The sequence below is a fragment of the Gasterosteus aculeatus genome, chromosome 1 (assembly GCF_964276395.1).
Source record: "Gasterosteus aculeatus chromosome 1, fGasAcu3.hap1.1, whole genome shotgun sequence".
In the NCBI taxonomy this organism is placed as follows: domain Eukaryota; kingdom Metazoa; phylum Chordata; class Actinopteri; order Perciformes; family Gasterosteidae; genus Gasterosteus; species Gasterosteus aculeatus.
The window spans coordinates 26,986,410-26,999,794 of NC_135688.1; the positions used below are offsets into that span (position 1 = coordinate 26,986,410).

General features: G+C 45.9%; 2 protein-coding genes across 2 annotated transcripts; both read right to left on the reverse strand.

Moving 5' to 3' along the window:
- Nucleotides 1-2: 2 nt before the first annotated feature.
- LOC120824289 (cystathionine beta-synthase) lies at nt 3-7,310 on the reverse strand. Its single transcript, XM_040185012.2, has 15 exons — nt 6,875-7,310; nt 4,415-4,715; nt 4,143-4,249; nt 3,863-3,997; nt 3,684-3,763; nt 3,371-3,575; nt 3,185-3,276; nt 2,966-3,091; nt 2,790-2,874; nt 2,608-2,713; nt 2,090-2,167; nt 1,870-2,004; nt 1,669-1,777; nt 1,300-1,384; nt 3-819 (listed from the first exon to the last, which is right to left on the reverse strand). The coding sequence occupies exons 2-15, from the start codon at nt 4,705-4,707 to the stop codon at nt 686-688; spliced, it is 1,770 nt and encodes a 589-aa protein (XP_040040946.2). The 5' UTR covers nt 4,708-4,715; nt 6,875-7,310; the 3' UTR covers nt 3-685.
- A 536-nt stretch (nt 7,311-7,846) lies between these two features.
- LOC120824298 (splicing factor U2AF 35 kDa subunit) lies at nt 7,847-13,037 on the reverse strand. The gene is made up of 8 exons (XM_040185022.2): nt 12,884-13,037; nt 12,112-12,199; nt 11,874-11,940; nt 9,737-9,786; nt 9,041-9,139; nt 8,642-8,775; nt 8,218-8,310; nt 7,847-8,134 (listed from the first exon to the last, which is right to left on the reverse strand). Exons 1-8 carry the CDS (start codon nt 12,925-12,927, stop codon nt 8,023-8,025), a joined length of 687 nt encoding a protein of 228 aa, XP_040040956.1. The 5' UTR covers nt 12,928-13,037; the 3' UTR covers nt 7,847-8,022.
- Between the last annotated feature and the right edge of the window lie 348 nt (nt 13,038-13,385).

Sequence of the window (13,385 nt, forward strand, 5' to 3'; positions counted from 1 at the left end):
CAAATAATTCATTTAAAGTTTATTTGAATCATACACAATCACTGAGGCAAAAAGTATGCAATACAAAACATTTCAGACAGTTTTGATTAAACTATAGTCAAGGCAACTTTAAATTAACAGTCAGTCAGTCGCTGTGGCAAAAGGAAAGGGACAGAAAACTATGTGTTTAACGAAATGTTGATTACCGGTCGGCATGTCTTACTGTTTATGTAACACGAATGAAAAGCGCAAGACATCATGAGCAGCACTGGAAATATAATGTGTGCATGTACAGCAGCAATCTACTTGTCTATTCTTTATGAATGAAATGAGTATAGATTTTGTACTATTCTGTACTATATTTGATGTTTGATTGATACAAAAGGCCAAAGCAAATATTATTCAAACAAATAAAATCAGCAACACAGATGCCTTCATTTTAGACAGAAAACCAAAAATGTTCTACAAGTTACAAACTTTAAAACATTCGCTGTGAACGCTACGACAACCTATAAGAAGTAATAATCAAACGTTTAAAACTATAAGTAACCCCGCAAAAAATACAAAATGAATCTGATTTTCTTTTGCTGAATAAGCAACCTCAATCAAAAACCCTCAAAATGAATGATGTGCCATGTTTGAGACACATCTAACCAGTGGTTATTGTGTTTGTTATGTAAGTGAGAGAAACGTTCTTTGGATCAGTTTAGTTCAGCTCGTCGGTGGACTCCGACATCGATCGCTCCCTCCTTTCCCGCCCCGTGACAAAGTTGAGCAGGTCGACGGCCGTCACCACCCCGAAAACCATCTGCTTTAGACACGGAGAGCCGTCCGTCAAGTCTGATAAAAGAACAGGGAGAGTGGTGAAGATGAGGAGTGACGCTGCTTGGAGGATTGGGCTCATAATACAGTAGAAGCCATTTCACAATATGTAAAGGTCGGTTTTTGTGCAGATTTTATCTACAAATTACAGCAGCTGAAAATATGAAATGGGTCTAAATCCTGCAGATTGAGAAAGTAAAATTATTTTTCTTATTTCACCCTTTAACCACTAATCAGATGCTTTGCACTGCTTTCTGCTACAGTGCGTTTTCCCACACCACCACTAGGTGGAGCCAAATGCAAACATTTTGCACACGCATTTAGTTGATCAGATTTTAGGGCTGGAGACAGATGGACCGAGAGCTCAGGGAAATAAGAGCATTTGTGTATACGTCAGTCATCTTCTACACCGCTTATGCTTAGAGGGGCGCAAGCGGCCTGGAGTCAATCCCAGGTGACATCGGGCAAGAACCCGCGGATCTGTGAAAATGTACTTACATTGGATCTGTTCATGTACCACCAGCGCAAAGTGGTCAGTCTCCAGAATGCGGGATAACTTTCCCAAATGATCAGTCAGACGAATCTAAAAAGGAAGAAAAAAAGAATTAACGAGGACAATAAATAAAAAAATAATTATTATTATATTTATTCAATTTCGCCTTCTACAGTTGGTGGTTTGCCGGAATGAAATGACAGGAATCTAGTTTTAACATCGGTTTTGGACAAAATCCTAAACTGATTTGTCTCATTGGCGTCTGCAGTCGGGCCAACGAAAATGAAAAATTTACTCTTCAATTTCATCCTTGGAGTCGTTTGGGAAGCATCCCGAGAGCATCACAAACAGCGCTGTTTACGTTCGCGTCTGACCTGTTTGAACTGCTTGTAGAGCACTTTGCTGACGGGGTCCGACACCTTGATCTTCCCAGCTAGAATACAGGCCAACATGTTCCCTAAAGTCACCATGCCCAGGATTAACCTGCACAAAGACACACACGGCACAACAATAAAACACAAAACGTCTAGAAATTTATAGGGATAGTTGGTTGGTTTGTGTTTCAGGACCCTCACCCAGCCTCATCCACCACGGGCGCCTGGTCGAAGCCCTTCTCCTTCAGGATTTTGATGGTCCTCTGACAATTGACGGTGGGCAGCACGGTGAGGGGGGCGGAGAGGTTCAACGCCTGCAGCTTCAGGTTCCACCACCTGATGAACACAGTAATGTGAGACGGTCTTTCACGACGCCACAAAAGAGAGTAAACCCTGCAGTAAAACACACACACACACACACCATGGTTTCTTCACCATGAGGTCCTCCTCACTCAGGAAGCCCTTCTGGAGCATCCACTTATCACTCAGGAACTTGGACCTAAGGAGGGGACAAAAAAAAAAATCATTTAGCTTTTTAGTCGTTTCCACAAAACAGATCCAAAGGCTCCTCTAAATGGCTGCATTCCTGTGCCATTTGTGCAACAGTGACCCTAATTATAAGACTGTACACTATTTAAGTCTTTCCCCAGGATCTCTACAACCTTGAAGGGAGCTAGAAGTTGCTAAATAATTATTGTCATCAGATTGTATTTTGAATTCACGCTGCTTTTCAGCACCAATCGATTGGACAGCAACCATTAAAGGCGTGTCTTGTTGGTCTCTGTTGGAAAAGGCTCCCTGGTTACGAGCACCATGAACCTGCATGACCTGGTCCAACCCCAACCAGCGGATCACATTTCTGCATGTGCATTAGGTCAAACCCTCAGGGATGGCAGAAACGGACTGGGCAGTTATACGACACCAGGGGACGACTCTCACATGTAGTTGCGGACGGAGTCCGGCAGGATGACCACGCAGCGCTGGCCCTCCTTCAGCTCTTTGGCGGCGTTTACTGCGGCCGCCATGGCCGTCCCGGAGCTGCCACCTGTCACAGAGGAGAGGCCGTGAGGAGGGCTGACCTCTTCACCTCGCCGGCGTTAGTGCCGAGCCTGATCGCTTACCGCACAGCAGGCCCTCCTCTCGCATCAGCATGCGAGACATGTTGAAGGACTCCTCGTCATCCGACTTGTACCAGCTGTCCACGACCTGGAACGCAGGAGAAACGTGACGTTGTGAGCCGGTATGGAAAAAAAAAAAAAGGGAGAGAGGACGAGCGGAAAAGGCTGCCGGGACTCACCGAGCGGTCGAGCACGGTGGGGATGAAGTCGTACCCGATGCCCTCCACCTCGTACTGCGTCTTATTCGTCTTGTTAAGCTCCTCGGGCTCCGCCAGGATGGAGCCTTCTGGGTCAACGGCAACTATCTGCGGGCAGCACGGACCCCGGGTTAGACGGCGAGGAGCTCAACGGGCGGTCGGAATGGTGAGGCGAGAGGCCTCCGTGCGGACACGACCTACTTTGATGTTGGGGCATCTTTCCTTCAGCTTGCGGGCGACGCCTGTGATGGTCCCCCCCGTCCCCGCTCCCGCCACCAGCATGTCCAGTTTCCCTTTGAGGGGGCGGAGCAAAGAGCAAATTCAGGTTTACTCGGCTGATTAAGGTCTACCGACACACAATAACACCAAGACCGAAGCCGCCCGTACCGTCACACTGCTCCAGGATCTCCTCGGCTGTGGTGTCGTAGTGGGCCAGTGGGTTGCTCGGGTTACGGTACTGGTCCAGGATGTGGGAGTTGGGAATCTCGTTTTTGAGGCGCCACGCGACGCCGACGTGAGACTCCGGGGAGTCGAAGCGAGCGCTGGTGGGCGTGCGGACGATCTCGGCTCCAAGTCCCCTCAAGACGTCCACCTGTGTGGAAGAAATTAGAGAAAAAGAAAAAAAAACAATCATCTTTTCTACATCTCACTACATCTAACTGGAGTCCACTATGAGAGAACGCAGGAGTGAGTGACTCACCTTCTCCATGCTCATCTTCTCGGGCATGACAATGATGCAGCGGTACCCTTTCACAGCTGCAGCCAGAGCCAGGCCGATACCTGAAACACACACACACACACACACACACACACACTGAGGCTGTACATCTAAATAACACACCGCTCCCGCCTCCCACAGCAACACGTGTAGGTAGTTACCAGTGTTTCCAGAGGTGGGCTCTATGATGGTGTCGCCCGGCTTGAGGAGCCCGGCTCGCTCTGCGTCCTCCACCATCCGCAGGCTGATCCGGTCCTTCACACTGCCGCCGGCGTTGAAGTACTCACACTTGGCCACTAAACGCACCGCGGAAAGAGTTATTAAAGCCAAGTGAACGGTTCAAGATCTCGATCCCAGCGCGAGCGCGTTTGTACCGCGGCGACGAGAAAACAACGGTGACGCCGACCGTCCGGCGGGACGGCGCGTCCGCGCTTCACTCACGCAATTCGCATTTGAGTCCAAAGGCTTTGGGGATCTTGTTGATGCGAACCAGCGGAGTGTCGCCGATCCGGTGCAGGATGTTCGGCAGAATGGTCGGAGCGACGGACCTGCGAGGAGGAGAGAGACGAAGACATTCAGAGCCACTGCAAAGGCCGGAGACAGTAACGCGTGCTTCCACTTGTTTCTGGAGCCACTGGTTTAAACAAAAGCAATGGAAGGCACGATGATACGTCCAACCAGCGTTTCTTTGGGGTTCTTTGCGTCACACCGACCTGGCGACTTGCGGGTGGGGGGACTCGTCCTTCGAGGCCCCGAGGCTCCACGTGCAGCGACTGGGGAGGTCGGGCCGGATCCATTTGCGCTCGGCGGCGACGCCCTTTGTGTTGATCTGAATGCTGAGGTCCGGCTCGTCTTCGGCCATCGGCGGCGGCTTGTCGGCGCTCTTCGGCGGGAAGGGGCCCTCCCGGAGTTTGAGTTCTCCGTTGCCGTGGGGGAGCAGCTTGGCGGCGTGGGGGCACGCCGGGGCCTTGACGGCGGCCTCTTTGGTGGAGGGGACTGACGGCATGGCTCAGCCTGGACAAAGCAGGGGGGGAAGCTTTGTGTTATGTTATCGTTTGTAGGTACGTGCAAAAGTGAGAAAATGCCAAGGTGCCGCCTCAGGGCTCACATTTCAACGATGTGTTACCACACGTCGGCCGCACAAACTGGCAAACAAACACAGAACCACCACTCCTTCCTTCCGTTGTCGCCAAGTCATACCAGCGCCAAAGAATAAAGCCTAGTCATGCTTAAGCAGGCACTTCGGCTGCCTCCCACACACATTCACTGCTTAGTATTTCAAACGTCAGCGCACGTATTAGTCAAGTCAAAAAAAACAGAAAGGGGGAAGAAGAAAAAAAAAAAAAACCTGAACTGAAAGTTGAAAGTCCTGCATCACTGGCTGATCAAGCTTTTGCCAATATTGCATCATACATTCAATGTATAAAAAACGATAGATTATAAGTAAGATTAAGTCTTACTGCGGTTTGGTTCATCTACCTTACATGATCAGTGCGAAAACATAAACTGACTCAATTACCGATCGCTGGCAGTCGTAAAAAATGCCATAAAAGTCTTGTGTCACTAAATGTGAGACATTCATCTTAAATTGGAGATCATTCTGTAATCTGACAGGTTATGAATCTGCTACTACATGCGTGATTGATTAACAATTTAAAATCATTTATCAGGCAAAAACACAAACAAGTTCCAAAGTCCAGCTGGTAAAACCTGTGGATTTAGAGGTTTTCTTTACACATTAATACTCTCATTGGGTTTCTCTGTTGTGTGGTAGAAAACCCCAGCAGATGAACCGTCACTAATACACAATGCACACAGCGGGGCCAAAAAACAACATCTTCTTTAAGCAAACAGCTCTGCACCGCAGAGAAAATCTGCCCTGAAACACGCAGCTACCATCAAATGCAACGGTGAATAAAATCCCGTTGAATTTAACTTCCGTTTCATTTTAAAGCCCCTGAAACCAGCATGTGTGACTCCACTCCTGGGGATCAGATCTCTACAGACACCAGGCGTCTCCCTGCTCGTTATGGTGCTAAATGTAGGAAAGAATCAGTGGTATCTGCTGGCCATCAAGGCTTCGAGGGGGGAGCAACGTGATCCTCCGGGGAGAGGGGGGGGACACGCGGCCAGGCTTGCATGGCAGAAAAGACGTGCAGAGGATGAAGTTCATTTTGTTGAACGAGCTGCATTTAAACCAAGAAACAAATCCTCAAATACCAACCGGGCTGAAAATCACCTGATCGCAGCTTGGCAGCGTCAAACCCGATGGAATGAAAAGTCCTTGGACCAGTCTCACTTTATCAGACATTCTACTCGTTACTAATCTCCTGCTCTCACAGCGCAGCGAACACAGTCAAATTTAAGTCATTTTAAACAGGCCACACAAATGCTCTGCCAGCAACAAACAGCTGGACAACAGCAGCCTACAGAGGTTCACTCAGCCATGAATGGGGGGAGGGGGGGCAGAATGTAGGCAGCAGGAATGCAGCCAGTAAAAGCCACAAAGCTGGAAACGCGACACATGGTCACAAACCAGGTGTGCTGTGATGAAGAGCTGCCAGAAAGGGGAAATATATGAGCTAAACAAAGGGTTATAATTGGGTTCTTATATATCTCGAATTCATTTGGTGTTCTTAGAATATAGCACATTTATTTTGGCAGATAGATCAATATATGGCTGTAATTCTGGTTTTAAAAAAAGGCAAAATTCAAGAAATGTACTTTTGCAACAATAAATAACATTTATGTATACCGATGTCTTATCGACCCAAATAAAAGGTCACATTAAAAGTCTGTTGCAGTAAAAACACCATAAACACAACATCCGGTGTTGAACCAACAGGAACATTGGATTGGAAAAGACTTGATTTAAAAAAAAAGAAACGAATAGAGGAAATGACACAACGGTGTGAACGGTTCAGTACGTTAATGGTAAACACCAAACCGTGCGAATTGGCAGAGAATAAACACACAAACAGAACATATCGAGTTCAGTGCAAGAAGAAGTAGTAAAGTAGCTGACAAACCGTGCAGGAAAAAGTGGTAATGTGCGCAGCTTCGATGTTGCATCAGATTTCAGGCTCTCGGTCACAAAGCGTCACGGCGATTTGATGCATCGTTCAAATATATTTCAATCTTTTTTTTGCACCTGGCCGTTAATTCGCACTCACCTTATGCTTTAATAACACCGGCAGGAGAAGAGGCAGAATCCCCGAGGACAACGACGGACACTGGAGGCGAGTACGAGAATGTGCAGCAAACACTGACCGACAAAGACACACGCGTGCATCGAGAGGAGGAGGAGGCAGCCAAACTTCAACGGCCCTCTCTGATTGGCTGCCGCGAGGGCGTCTGTTTGGTCCGCTGCGCCAATCAGAGAAAGGACTTCTCGATTCGGGTCCGGAGAAACGCCCCTAACGCTGCGTGTCCCTTCTGTTTACCTTTTATTGACTGCGTGTCCTTTTGACGCATGTGACATCTTGAGCGCTTCTCATGTGTGGAATGCTGCTGCCAAATTATAAACTACACATACATACAGAGATGTACGCAAACATGTAAATGCTATTTTTGGTTTGTTTTATTCAGGGCAAATTATTTAGTGTTTGTGAAAAAAATAGTTCTTTCTAGTGCAACTTCTATGTTCAAGAATTCACCGAAAAACACAACCAGTTATTATTTTCTTAAATGAGTAAACATTTGGACATTTAACTGACTAATCTTGGAACACTCGGTACAGGTGGCAGGGAAAGAATTGCATCATCCACAGTGTAACGGAACAAAACAAGTTGCCATTTAAACATGGTCGTTTGCAATGTTTTAGAAACATACAATTAGAGAAGTTTACAATCCAGATTACCGGTCCAACCGGTTGTACCGGTTATTGTGCCAGAACAGAAGACAGGACAGGTAGCGATTGATCACGTAAAACCTGGTGCTCAACCATCCCAATCTAGTCTGCCAGATTATATATTATATATATATATAATTACAATTAGATACTTTTTTGTGAGAGTACACTTTTAAAAGCTTAAACCCCTTCCCACTCGTTGTTGACCATACAGTTAGACTCATGTACATAATCACTTTTCCTTGTATGAAGCTCTCCATAAGAAATAACCTCATGTTCACATAAACAAGCGGAGTGGAGAATTACAAATCTGTTTTTATTGAGAAAGCGACACAAGCTCGTCTTAAAAAAAGGGAATAAAAGAAAAACACTGTCAACGATTTAACAATAAAGAAAATACGTTTGTTATCACTGCCGGGGTCAGGAGGGGGGGGTTCGGTAGGACATCGTGTGGGTCGGTCGTGGATCAATTCAGAACCTTCCAGAGCGCTCTCGGTCCCTCGACCTTCTCGGCCTCTCGCGCTCCCGCCGTCGGTCCCTCGAACGGGAGCGTCTTTCCCGGGAGCGCGACTCCGAGCCGTTCCTGGTGGGGGGGGGAGGAAAAAGGTGAATCGACAAATCCCCATTGATCCAAAGTGAACGTGGAGCTTTCGGAGGACTGCGTACCCTTTCTTGCGGCGGCCGTACAACTCCCTTCGTAGTTCCCGCGAGATGGGCTTCAGGTGCATGAAGTTGCAGAAGCCCCCTCGGGTGCACTCTCTGCGGGCAAACAGGGAAGGGTTAAACTTTCCACCAAGTACAATATCTTTATTCCCCCCGTTGCCCTCTCGCTGTAAAACGTAGTAATTATCACAGTGCCCATGCAGCTGGTTAGATAGACTTGCCCCAAAATCCAACAATTCTGCACAAAGATTCTCATTTTGTATTCTGTCCAAAGCTTAAAATATATTTGCAGCCTGTAAGGCGTCATCTGCTTTTCCACAATCACATCTATTGTGATTGGACAGCAAATTATTCTTAGAAAATTCTTCATATTAAAACGATATTACTACATTAGAGGACATGACAGCGCTGACCAGGTGTCACTCACCCCATCTCATACTGGCGGCAGCACGCTTCCCTGAAGTCAGTGACGGGGGAGAGCTCTGCGTGGATGGGTTGGGCGTTGAACCAGCGATTATTCAGGTCCATGACGGCCTTCTCTGCATCCTCCTCACGACGGAACTACACAGAGAGAGAACACCAAAGATAACAAAGGACAGCATGAGATATGTGAGTGAGAGATAAAGAAACAAACGGCAATGACAAGAATTAGTAAACGTCAAATGATTCAAGCAACAGAACAAATGGTGGTAATGAAAGCGCCGCTTTATGTCCAAACGAGACACTTTGTTCTTTAAATACTTGCCTGTCAATCAGACCAGTCATTATCAATCTCATTTGCATTAGCTCCGCCTCTACTGAGAATACGTTTAGAACCATCACCGACCTTAACGTAGACGTTCCCGACAAGGTGGTCGCCCAAGTTATCGCACACGTTCATCTCCTCCACCTCGCCATACTTCTCCTCCATCTCTGTGAACACCTCCTGTATCAGAACAACAACACCTAAAGTCAACAACAGGCTCCGAGTGCTGGGTTTATTGACACGTTAAGAAGGAAATTGGCCCTGACTGAACAACTAACTGAAGACCTGCAGGCATGTGGAGATTCACAGAAAACACTTTTTTACATATTTTAAATGAAACCTTGTTTTCTACTGAACTGAGAGTTTAATTATTAACTGTTTGGTGGTTAAGTTAAGACATTAAGTCAGATTATCTAAATAGATAAAACAAGTAAACAATTAAACAAGATCAAACTGTGCCCTTTTCTGGGAAATTCGAATGGAAATGCAGGCGTCAAAGTAACCTACTAAAACCATTATGAATAATATTAAGGGAGGCTACAGAATCGTAAAAACCTGTAAAAAAGAAATAAGTTAATAAAATGTATGGTAATCTCATGTGTGAAAGCAGCTGTTTCTCCTGTGTAAATATTAGCTCCTGGTCACTCTGGCTTCAGCACAAACTCGATACCTTTTGGCAACCCTTTGCTGCCATGTGCCACATCGAGGCAGATCACGCGGCATCCACGTCACGTTGTGCGACGAGCGAGAATCAAGAGCAGACAAAAGGTTACTAACCTCAAAGAACTCGTCGTAGTGCTCCTGCATTTCCACATCGCTGACGGCACCTACAAAACGTCAACGAGGGACAGTCAAGGCAACGCCACAGCGACACTGGTTCTGAAAATGGGCCCTGTGGCTTTGAACAAACATGGTACAACTGTTTTTGATAATTACACCCTGTAAATAGAGCCAACGGGCGAAGAGTCTGTATGTTCTATGTTACGCTCTCCCGACCGGTTTCACAGAAGCAAATTAAAACACAGCATTGAGCCTGGTCCCCCCCCCCCCCCCCCCCACCCCCACCCGCCTGGTTAGTAAGGTTTTACTTTTAAATGATTTTCCAATGTTTCACCTTCTTTACAATTATGTTTGTGTAACTGTGTGTACATCATGGGCAGATGGGCCCATCTGTACTGTTCCACTACTTCATGGCAACACAAGTTCCCAAGTCGAGGACGGCACTGGTAGAAACCCGCTTCAATGAATCAGACGCAGAGACGGCGCAGTCAGTGCGACACTGTCGAGTGTGACGCGAATGACACAGAAGGAGTAAGTTCATCGGTAAAATGAAGGACGCGACACCAAAGACATTACTGCGCGACTCGTTTAGAGTGAGTTACGCCAGGGAAACGTGGCCTGTCCCTGGGAAATGATCTCTGCAGAGGGTGTGTTGCTACACTAAGCCGGATCTATGTGGGGAGGTGTGATACGGTAAATTAAGTGCAGTCAGTGCTGGAGGGGCCTGCAGATGAAGGGAGAACTTACAGTGTAAACCATCAGCAGACTGGGCAGAGTTTGGAAGGTTATGAATGTTCAAGAGGGGAATGGTCTGAAATACAAAACGTAAACTCCTGTGACATAAATCAACCAAAATAAAGAGCTGAGGAGGAAAATATTTGATTAGAATTTTAGGTGCTGTCCGTCCCGGATCTTAATTATATGATCACATGAACTGAGTGAAAATCCCCGGAAATGGCCACTGTGTTATTGATACTATTGTCGGCGGAGAAGCTTATTTCCTGCACTGCTCACTGTTAATTATTTTGAAATACTTGCTCCCTCCCCTCTACTTTTAGTTTTGTACCACATAGTTATAATATTTAGGATAATTGAATGAAAATGGGCAACAGTTCTGTGCTTTATGTGTGTATTCTTAATTACGATTGATTCCTTTTTTTTTTTGGTTTAGTTAAGCATAAATAAGGTTAAAAGAGAATGTTTGTTTTACCAAAACTAAATCAAACACATAGTGACTGCACATGTTTTTAAACAAGCTAAAGAGGAAGTTAGAGGCCTACTTTTGTCTTGCTGCTTATTGTGTTTTCAATTAATACATTATGAGAAATTGCAAACTTTATTCATCGTTTTCTACCACTAGCATGTACTGCTTCAATGACACCCTACAGAATACAGCTGTTAGTTACTCATTCATAAGAATGGACACATTTTCTTGGCGTATAAATGAGTCTTTAGAGATGCTGGTCCATACAAATAGGCCCCCGAATGATCTCAAGCTGTCCTAAAAAAATTGAAACTCTCCAGAATTGTGTCACATGCACAAAAGAACACAATATGCACGCAACATTCAAGAAATGAAAGCAAAACAATACTCAATAATATTACTCATTGTCCTATAAATAGGCCACAGCGACTGGTTACATTTAAAATCAAGCCTCTTGTCTGCACAGGACCGCTGATTGAGGACTTTTCGAAAGGTCAACCGTCGTATGTGATGCTGAAGTTACGAATGTAGCTTGTGTTAACGGCAGAGGCACCGCATTGCTTTAAAACTCGCAAGATGTATATTTTAAACACGGGGCCTAAGGAAAGTCAGTCACACTTACCTGTATGAAAGGCACTGCTTCATCTCTACATCTGTTTACAGTCCACACAGTTCTATGTATTCTAACATAACCAGTCGGCCTGTGAGTCCCGTTTGTGGTTTGTGTCTGAAGGCTCAACTACACACGGTTGCAAAAGAGTAGGATCATAAGGAGGCGTTTGTGCTTTTGAATGGTATCCCGTGATGCTAATAACTAAATGTTTGGGATACTTGGGAGATAACAGGGTCACAAGCGGGTCTCCAGCTAACAGGGCTGAAGCAGTACCTAACATCGGTTGCCGGGGGGATGCTGTCAAATGTGCAACTTACAGCGTGAAGCGTCGGCCGTCTGTGCGCTGTTCTGGGGGTTACGGTAGATGTTCTGAATCAAGATGGTCTGCAGGAAGAAAGAGCAAAGAAGCATGTGATCAGACAGGCTACTGACATGAATGTTTAGATTTCTGCTGCTTCCGATCATCAACCTCTAATCAAGATTGCACAACATATCTTGTAATAAGTTGACAGTGGCTGGTCTGTTTTTACACAGGAACTCTTTGACGGTCCTCACCTGGCTGAAGGTCGGTTTGTTATGCAATCGCGAGCAGCGGTCTCCATGTCTGCAAGCGCCGATTTTAAAATAAAAAGAACAATTGACCCTGGAACAGAAGAGAAGAGAAAATTCTTTGTTAAAAAGATACCGTAGACTGCTGAAAAGGTTGCTCACGAATATTTTAGACAACAATCGCACAGAGATCACGCTCTGTTCCACTAATCAAGCTCATGATTTCAGAATAGCTGCCTCACACAAACGAACAGTCACATTACTGCAATAAAGGCACACGGAACACAGGCCCGTGTACGGGTTTGCAAACGGATTCACTGTTTATTGTGCGCAGGATGCGGTTTGCTGCACTCCACCGGTGAAACGGAACAACACAATGCGCGTGAGCGAAGCAGCTGACGTTACGCTACCGAGCGGGCTCATTGACTAACCGAGACGGTTACCGTCACCGGCTCGTTTAATAACACGCAAAGATGCGTCGGATATTCACGGATGTATCAACACACCGTAGAACACGCTATCTAATGGCACGTTTTGGCACAAGCCAACAGCTCACGGAAGCAGGTTAACCGCTAGCCGAGGTGCCTTCCTGAGTTCCATTCAATGTGCTAGCTAGGAGTTAGCTTCCTGTTGCTAATGTGAGCTTGACGAGAGCATTCAGCAGCGCCGCGGCTACGAACAGAGCCCATTCGACGATGGAGAAGCACAGCTGCGCGCGCACTTCCTATAAGCGTATTTGTTTGGATGACCTCTCGAATAAATATGAAATAAAACTTACTTGTCTTTCTCTGTGCCGAAAATGGATGCCAGATACTCCGCCATTTTCGGCTCGTAGGAGAGGCAGAGATTCACGTCATGACGTAAAGGTGGTGCGATTGCGCAGTCGCACTACTTTGACGTCACTCTGCGCCACACGATGGCGCTGTTGTAAGAATAATAGGGGGGAAGAATACAATAAAATGAATCTAATAGTGTAAACAAAGTTCATAAAGTACCATTTAAGAACAGATGGGACTTTTCCGATATGTTTCGTCCTTCATATGTTTTATTTTGCTTATGAAATATAATGCAAGGGAAAAGATTAAATGGTCATGGTACAATATAAAAAGGCCTACGACAGCTAAATGCATCAGTAATAATAATCAAAACGTTGTGAATAAGGCTTATATAATACTGTAACACCCTAATCTGAGTTAATTTTGCCAAGTACTTTCATGGTGAGGTGTCTTTACTTTTACTCCAGTTAAGGATCTTACTACGTCTCTACACTTCCATATATG

Bases quoted from the DNA above. Each gene is read 5' to 3' on its own strand.
- LOC120824289 (XM_040185012.2), bottom strand. From the start codon at position 4,707: ATGCCGTCAGTCCCCTCCACCAAAGAGGCCGCCGTCAAGGCCCCGGCG. The intron at 2,875-2,965 runs GTGAGTCCCGGC...CCTGCGTTCCAG, and splicing joins CCACCGTGCTCGACCGCTCG to GTCGTGGACAGCTGGTACAA. The intron at 1,778-1,869 runs GTGAGGGTCCTG...GTCTTTGTGCAG, and splicing joins CCCGTGGTGGATGAGGCTGG to GTTAATCCTGGGCATGGTGA.
- LOC120824298 (XM_040185022.2), bottom strand. From the start codon at position 12,927: ATGGCGGAGTATCTGGCATCCATTTTCGGCACAGAGAAAGACAA. The intron at 12,200-12,883 runs GTAAGTTTTATT...CTTCTGTTCCAG, and splicing joins TTCGGCACAGAGAAAGACAA to GGTCAATTGTTCTTTTTATT. The intron at 9,787-11,873 runs GTAAGTTGCACA...GACGTTTTGTAG, and splicing joins GACGGCCGACGCTTCACGCT to GTGCCGTCAGCGATGTGGAA.